This window comes from Rhinopithecus bieti, unplaced genomic scaffold, assembly GCF_001698545.2.
Source record: "Rhinopithecus bieti isolate Rb0 unplaced genomic scaffold, ASM169854v2 scaffold_21649, whole genome shotgun sequence".
NCBI classification, from domain to species: domain Eukaryota; kingdom Metazoa; phylum Chordata; class Mammalia; order Primates; family Cercopithecidae; genus Rhinopithecus; species Rhinopithecus bieti.
The window spans coordinates 2,620,876-2,629,554 of record NW_016811584.1 but is presented as its reverse complement, the minus strand read 5'-3'; the positions used below and the strand labels follow the sequence as shown (position 1 = coordinate 2,629,554).

The following is an 8,679-nucleotide window of genomic DNA, read 5'->3' as shown; positions in this document are numbered from 1 at the left end:
GTTAGGACTTTTTTCCTAATACACATTAAATTAAGTGTGGTGCATATAACTATTACAATTTTATTTTTTATTTTATTTTATTTTTTTATTATTATTATTTTTTTTTGAGGCGGAGTCTCGCTCTGTCGCCGGGATTGGAGTGCAGTGGCCGGATCTCAGCTCACTGCAAGCTCCGCCTCCCGGGTTTACGCCATTCTCCTGCCTCAGCCTCCCCAGTAGCTGGGACTACAGGCGCCCGCCACCTCGCCCGGCTAGTTTTGTATTTTAGTAGAGACGGGGTTTCACCGTGTTAGCCAGGATGGTCTCGATCTCCTGACCTCGTGATCCGCCCTTCTCGGCCTCCTAAAGTGCTGGGATTACAGGCTTGAGCCACCGCGCCCGGCCTACTATTACAATTTTAAAAGGGCTGTGCACCATGTAGTATCTCCTCTGGCATGTGTGCCATACTTTTGGAAACAAGGATTTAACTGTTAAAAGATTAGAGAAGGACTTTTTCTAAGACATCTTGTAACAAGAGAAGGATTTTTTTTTTTTTTTTTTTTTTTTTTTTTTTTTTTTTTTTTTTTTTTTAGCAATCTTATTCTTTTGCCCAGGCTGAAGGGCAGTGGCATGATTTCGGCTCACTGCAACCTCTGCCTCCCAGGTTCAAGCGATCCTTGTGCCTCAGCCTCCCAAGTAGCTAGGATTACAAGCGCCCACCACCATACCCGGCTAAGTTTTTTGTATTTTTAGTAGAGATATGGTTTCACCATGTTAGCCGGGCTAGTCTCAAACTCCTGGCCTCAAGTGATCAGCCTACCCTGGCCTCCCAAAGTGTTAGGATTACAGGTGTGAGCTGTGGCACCTGGCCAAGAAGGACTTTTTTTTTTTTGAGAGAGAGGGTCTCACCCTGTCACCCAGGCTGGAGTGAAGTGGCATGATCTTGGCTCGTTGCAGCCTCTATGTACTGGGGTGGGGGACCTGACTCTCCTAAGACAACCATTGGTACCACCAGGTGACCTTTAAGGCACCTCCAGTATCCTATTTGAAAATCACTGGCCTTTGATAATTGGTGGCATGAGAGAGGCATTACTACCAATGCACACAAGTTGCCTTCTGTGATTAATGTATAGTGCCAGTTGACTGATCAAGTATTGAGAGTGTAATTTTTGTCACTTTGATCAATGTAATGTTCATCTCCTAAGGAGGTCAGGTTGGTTATAACAGAGCTTGGTTGGCTTGTAGAGTATGTGCCCTTGGGTGTGTTGTTTACTAGTATTTGTTCTGGCGGTAGCTGATCTGACCTAGCCCTGCTTCCTTGCAGGGGCTCTGGGGCGGGAGTTTCCTCAGAAGGTGGCTGTAGTCACTGCAGACACTAAAATAACCTAAGAAAATGCATAATAATCCTTTAAAGGGACCAGAGAGATTTAGGATAGCCTTTATTGTAGAGATGGTCCTTGAGGTTTCTTAAAGTGCAGATAATTATTTTTCCTTTTCATTTTTCTTTTACTAGTAACTAAGTAGTTAGGATGTGTATTACTTGTTGCAGTCAGTTGAAAATTATTATTTCTTGAAGTAGACGCCAGCTGAAAGATTATCATCTCTGTACATTATAGGCTACCAAAGAAAAGACTCAGTAAACTTTGAGTTATTAGTCAATTGGTAAATAGTTCTTGATAACTTAATGATTTTACCAATCTTTTGGAGATAACTTTAAACCAAAAACTTTTTTTACCTAATGTAAATATTACTCACTGCTCCCAGCTTTCCCCCTTGTTTCATTATTAAAGTTTGTGAACTGTTTCTTTTTGTTTTTTTGTCTTTTAACTTTTATTTTAGGTTTCTGGGTACATGTGAAAGTTTGTTACATATGTAAACTCATGTCCTGGGGGTTTGCTATACAGATTATTTCATCACCCAGGTGTTAAGCCCAGTACCCAATAGTTATCTTTTCTGCTCCTCTCCCTCCTCCCACCCTCCACCCTCAAGTAGACCCAGTGTCTGTTGTTTCCTTCTTTGTGTTCATAAGGTCTCATTATTTAGCTCCTCCCACTTATGAGAGAGAGTATGCAGTATTTGGTTTTCTGTTCCTGCATTAGTTAGCTGAGAATAATAGCCTCCAGCTCCATCCATGTTCCCATAAAAGACATGATCCCATTCTTTTTTTATGGCTGCATAGTATTTCATGGTATATATGTACCACATTTTCTTTATCCAATCTGTCATTGATAGGCATTTAGTTTGATTTAATGTCTTTGCTATTGTGAATAGTGCTGCAGAACTATTGATTGATTGATTGATTGATTGATTGAGATAGAGTCTCGCTCTGTAGCCCAGGCTGGAGTGCAGTGGCACGATCTTGGGCCCACTACTACCTCCACCTCCCGGGTCCTGGTTCAAGCAATTCTCCTGCTTCAGCCTCCCGAGTAGCTGGGATTACAGGCACACGCCGCCATGCCCAGCTAATTTTTGTATTTTTAGTAGAGATGGGGTTTTACTGTGTTGGCCAGGCTGGTCTTGAACTCCTGACCTCGGCGTGATCCACCTGCCTCGGCCTCCGAATATATATATATATTTTTTTGAGATGATGTCTTGCTCTGTCACTCAGGCTGGAGTGCAGTGGTGTGATCTCGGCTCACTGCAACCTCCGCCTCCCGGGTTCACGCCATTCTCCTGCCTCAGCCTCCCCAGCAGCTGGGACTACAGGCGAATGCCACCACGCCCGGCTAATTTTTTTGCATTTTTAGTAGAGACGGGGTTTCACCGTGTTAGCCAGGATGGTCTCAATCTCCTGCCGTCGTGATCCGCCCGTCTCGGCCTCCCAAAGTGGTGGGATTACAGGTGTGAGCCACTGCACCCAGCCGGCCTCCCAGTATTTTTTAAAAAATATTCTTGACTGGGCGCGGTGGCTCATGCCTGAAATCCCGCACTTTGGGAGGCCAAGGCAGGTGGATCACCTGAGGTCAGGAGTTCAAGACCACCCTGACCAACATGGTGAAATCCTCGTCTCTACTAAACATACAAAATTGGCCGGGTGTGGTGGCACATTCCTGTAATTCCAGCTACTCAGGAGGCTGAGGCAGGAGGATTGCTTGAACCTGGGAGACGGAAGAATCACCTGAACCTGGGAGGTGGAGGTTACAGTGAGCTAAGATTGCACCATTACACTCCAGCCTGGGCAACAAGAGTGAAACTCCTTCTCAAAAACAAACAAACAAAAAAACCACAAAAAATTCTTCATTATTGTGGATATATAATAGTTGCACATATATATGGGGTACATGTGATACTTTGATGCAGACATGCAATGTATAATGATCAAATCAGAGTTATTGGGATATCCATCCCCTCAAGCATTTATCATTTCTTTGTGTTAGGAACATTCCAGTTCTACTCTTCAGTGATTTTGAAATATACGATAAATTATTTTTAACTATGGTTGTCCTATTGTGCTACCAAACACTAGCTTCGGTCTAACTTTTGTACTAATTTTTGTACCCCTTAACCATGCTTTCTTTATTCCACCTCTCAAACCCTTACTACCCTTCCCAGCCTCTGGTAACTTACCATCATTATTCTACTTTCTGTCTCTGTGAGTTCCTCTTTTTAGCCCTTACATATGAGTGAGAACATGTGATACTTGTCTTTCTGTGCCTGGTTTGTTTCACTTAACATAATGTCCTCCAGTTCTACCCATGGTGTTGCAAATGACAGGATTTCATTCTTTTTTTTTTTTTTCCCTTTTTCTTTCTTTCTTTCTTTTTTTTTTTTTTTGAGACAGAATGTCACTCTGTCACCCAGGCTGGAGTGCAGTGGCATAATCTGAGCTCACTGCAACCTCTGTCTCCTGGGTTCAAGTGATTCTCATGTCTCAGGCTCCCGAGTAGCTGGGATTATAGGCATGAGCCACCACACCCAGCTAATTTTTGTATTTTAGTAGAGATGGGGGTTTCATCATGTTGACCAGGCTGGTATTGAACTCTGCATGTCTCGGCCTCCCAAAGTGCTGAGATTACAGATGTGAGCCAATATGCCTGGCCTGGATTTCATTTTTTTAATGGCTGAATAATATCCCATTATGTATATGTACTGCATTTTCTTTATCTGTGCTTCTGTGAACTATTTCTGAAAGTGATTTGACCATAACCAACTACTATTTTAGACTAAAGTTTTTATATATATACACAATGTATATTATATATATTATATTTTATATTTATAGATATATTTTANATTTGAGACGGGGTCTTGCTCTGTCACCCAGGCTGTAGTGCAATGGCGTGATCTCGGCTTACTACAACCTCCGTCTCCTGGGTTCAAGTGATCCTCCCTCCTCAGCCTCCCGAGTAGTTGGGACTACAGGTGCATGCTACCACACCTGGCTAATTTTGTATTTTTAGTAGAGATGGGGTTTTGGCATGTTGGCCAGGTTGGTCTTAAACACCTGACTTCAAGTGATCCGCCTGCCTCTGGCTCCCAAAGTGCTGGGATTACAAGTGTGAGCCACTGTGCCTGGCCTATAATATGTTTATAACTAACGTTTATAATATGTTTAACAAAATTTAACTCTTTTCTTCCAGGTAATTTATCCTCAGCATTCCAAACTTACTGATAAAGAAGTAAGTAAAAATACTGCTCTGTATAGTTTACTGTTATATTTCTGTTTATTTTTATTGATTATGTGTGTGTCAGCATACATCGCTTTTGTTTTCTTTTCAGAAAACCAATATTTGCTATTTGTCTTTTCCAGATTCAAATTCAGGTAACTATTTTTCATCTATTGTTTCTGTTTAATTTTATGCTAAGAATACTGGTTATACTGTTAATGTATGAAAATTGATTGTAATAGCGTATTAGAATGCAAACAGATCAATGATTTTTATTCCTATTTTAATGATGCCTGGTCATGTCATTGTTGATTTTACTAGCTTCAACTCTTAAAATAACTGTTATGGTGTGATGAGGTAAACCATCAAGGAACAATAAACTCTTGAAATAGTGAAGAGGTTGAAAATCAGCGACATTGGTATATTTAGGGTTCATGGAATATGTATTAAATAGTTTATATAGTGTGTAGTTTACTTTCAGTTCAGAATCTGGGAGCTTACCAGGAACTCTGTAAAAGCAGTGAACCTAAAAAAAGCCAGGATAAATTTGGTCAGGAAGCAAGGCCGTAAGTTGTGTGCAGTAGTTTATGTGGGTTAATATATGTAAAGCCTTGGCATAGTGCTTGGTGTATAGAAAAAAACATATAAGGGTCTGATTATTGTTCAGTTTGGTTTTGCTGGTCTCTTTCAAGCTATTCCTTTTGTGCGGTCCTAATCATTGACATCCTTCAGGTTACCTCTTGTGTTTCACTTTCAAACTAGCTTTTCTTGGCTTATAGTGACCAAAACATTCAGCTTCTCAGGCCACACACAGTTATAACCCCATAAAGCAGAGACAGTCTAGTTTTCTTTCCTTTTATGGTTACTTCTTTTTTTTTTTTTTTTGAGACAGAGTCTCGCTCTGTCACCCAGGCTGGAGTGCAGTGGCGCTATCTCGGGTCAGTGCAAGCTCCGCCTCCCGGGTTCCCGCTATTCTCTTGCCTCAGCCTCCCAAGTAGCTAGGACTACAGGTGCCTGCCACCATGCCCGGCTAATTTTTTGTTTTTGTATTTTTAGTAGAGAAGGGGTTTCACCGTGTTAGCCAGGATGGTCTCGATCTCCTGGCCTCGTGATCTGCCTGCCTCGGGCTCCCAAAGTGCTGGGATTACAGGCGTGAGCCACCGCACCCAGCCGGTTACTTCGAATATTCTGTTAATTATTTCTTTCAATCTGATTTGAGAGATTTGACAGTTAAAATTTTTTTTTTTAGCATTTTCTCCTTTCTGTATAAATGCTTCCAGAATTTTTTTCCTATGCATTTGGAACTCAGCTTTGGTGAACTATATGAAAGAAAAGTGATATCTTGGTGAATTAGATACTGCCTTTTAGAGATCCCAGTGAGGCATTTTTTCTGACCTGGAATTATTTTAGTGTTTTTGACCCATTTATGAAATAATGATACAGAGGTCTTGTAGGAATGTATCTTCATTTCAGTTAACATTTTTCTTATAAAATCTGTACATACACTTCCTATATATTGTGATGGGTTAGATTTCCAGGACTCAAAGTAAGCTGAGTCGTATGGATTGCGGGATGAACTGACTTTCTGCATGGAATCCCAGTGAATTACACTGGATGCTCTTCTCTTTCAGATCATAGCTGGTTGTCATGGCTCCCCTCTGTTTTTCACTTCTCTACATGATCATGAACGGGATCAGAATATACCACCCTGAACTATACCACTTTGGCTTAAGAATTGTTTTGAGTTGAAGGCAACTGGGAAACAGCAGATGCAAAAAGAGCCCTTTACCCTCCCCCATATGCCTAAAAGCAGTACATACATTTCCCTTTGTGAAGGTGTCACCCCTCCCCTTTCCCATACCAGGAAGAGGAGAAAGATTCTGAATCACCAGAGAAAACTCTTATCACTGGAGATGGTACCAGCTTGGTTCTGCATAAATAAGCCTTGCTAAAATAACCATTATCTTTCATTAGTTTCACCCATATGTTTACCTTCCCACAATTTACCACCCCTAGAAGTCCAAATCCTTTTTCCTTTGTCTAGTTGCTGTGTGCATTTTATTTTATTTTGTTAAAATGGTATTTAAGCTCCCAAGTTTAACCACCTCCTTTGGGTTTTACTTTTTTTTCTCTGAAGCCTTTGTATGCATTCGAACTAAATCTTTTCTCATTAATCTGTTGTTCGTTTATTTCACAGCCCAGTTAGTGAACCTAAGATGGTAGAGGAGAAGTCCCCCACACTCATACATCAAGGCTAAGAAGTTAATTCTGTGGTGTTTGGGTAGCCTATATCTAGTTTTATAGCCTCTGCATGTGTCATTACCAAAAAAATTTTTAAGTACTTTTGGCTTATGAATGACCTATAGATTTTTTTTTTCTTTTTTCTTTTTTTTTTTTTTGTTTTGTTTTGTTTTTTTTTGAGATGGAGTCTTGCTCTGTCACCCAGGCTGGAGTGCAGTGGCACAATCGCAGCTCCCTGCAACCTCAGCCTCCCAGTTCAAGTGATTCTCCTGCCTCAGCCTCCCAAGTAGCTGGGACTACACTTGCCCGCCACCATGTCCGGCTAATTTTTGTATGTTTAGTAGAGATGGGGTTTCACCATGTTGGCCAGGCTGGTCATGAACTCCCGACTTCAAGTGATCTGCCCGCCTCAGGCTCCCAAAGTGCTGGGATTACAGGCATGAACCACTCCACCTGGCTGATTGTTTTTCTTTTCTTTTCTTTTTTTTTTTTTGGAGATGCAATCTCACTCTGTCACCCAGGCTGGAGTGCAGTGGCGTGATCTCCACTCACTGCAAGCTCCGCCTCCCGGGTTCACACCATTCTCTTGCCTCAGCCTTCCGAGTAGCTGGGACTACAGGCGTCCACCACCACGCCCAGCTAATTTTTTGTGTTTTTAGTAGAGATGGAGTTTCACCGTGTTAGCCAGGATGGTCTTGATCTCCTGACCTCATGATCTGACCACCTCGGCCTCCCAAAGTGCTGGGATTACAAGTGTGAGCTACCACGCCCAACCGATTTTTTTCCTCATAGATATTATTTAATGCTTTTTTTATGTGCTGCACATCAAATGAAGTGTGGTTCCTGTGACTTGAAGTATGGTTGGTACAAGGAAAATCTACAAAACACCTGAAAGCAGGCACTTTGCTGTCTTAACAGATCATCATTATTCTAGGTAGCAAGAAGACCGTATGTTTTGTAAATATTTGAAATTGCTATTTTCAATTGTAGTTATCCAAAGAGTTTGGTTTTTTAAATGTGTTTATTAAGTGAAAGTTGGAGGCTGGGTGCAGTGGCTCACACTTGGAATCTCAGCACTTTGGGAGACTGAGGCGGACAGATAACTTGAGCTCAGGAGTTCGAGACCAGCCTGGCCAACATGGTGAAACCCCGTCTCTACTGAAGAATATACAAAATTAGCTGGGCATGTTGGTGTGTGCCTGTAGTCCCAGCTACTCAGGAGGCTGAGGCAGGAGAATCTCATGAATCAGGGATGCCAAGGTTGCAGTGAGCCTAGATTGTGCCACTGCACTCCAGCCTGGGCAACAGAGCGAGACTCCATCTCAAGAAAAAAAAGAAAGTTGGGATTACTGTACCAACTTTGAAACAGATTTATTATTTCCCAGGACAGCTTTTAGTTTCTGTAGAAGGAAATCCAGACACAGTAGTCTTTAGGAAAGAGACATAAATCAAGCCTGTATTTCCATTGTATACACTTAAAGTAAAACAGCTTGTTAGACTGGATGAAAAAATGACACAGATAAAAATCATTTTGAGATTGGAATGGTTTGCCCTTCCCAGCCCCTCTGCCACTTTAGATTCTTCTGACTTTAAAAAAAGCTTTGTGGCTGGGCACAGTGGCTCACGCCTGTAATCCCAGCACTTTGGGAGGCCGAGGCGGCCGGATCACAAGGTCAGGAGATCGAGATCACGGTGAAACCCCGTCTCTACTAAAAATACAAAAAAAAGGCCGGGCGCGGTGGCTCAAGCCTGTAATCCCAGCACTTTGGGAGGCCGAGACGGGCGGATCACGAGGTCAGGAGATCGAGACCATCCTGGCTAACATGGTGAAACCCCGTCTCTACTAAAAAAA

General features: G+C 42.0%; 1 protein-coding gene across 4 annotated transcripts in view; it reads left to right on the top strand.

Annotated features, from left to right (window-relative positions):
- The window catches only part of DENND6A (DENN domain containing 6A), a 76,571-nt gene that overhangs the window by 21,517 nt on the left and 46,375 nt on the right, over positions 1-8,679 (top strand). For all 4 annotated transcript variants that reach the window (XM_017894144.1, XM_017894145.1, XM_017894147.1 and 1 more), the window contains 2 exons: positions 4,560-4,598; positions 4,699-4,741. In XM_017894144.1, coding sequence (XP_017749633.1) covers positions 4,560-4,598; positions 4,699-4,741 — 82 coding nt within the window. The remainder of the gene's footprint in view (positions 1-4,559; positions 4,599-4,698; positions 4,742-8,679) is intronic.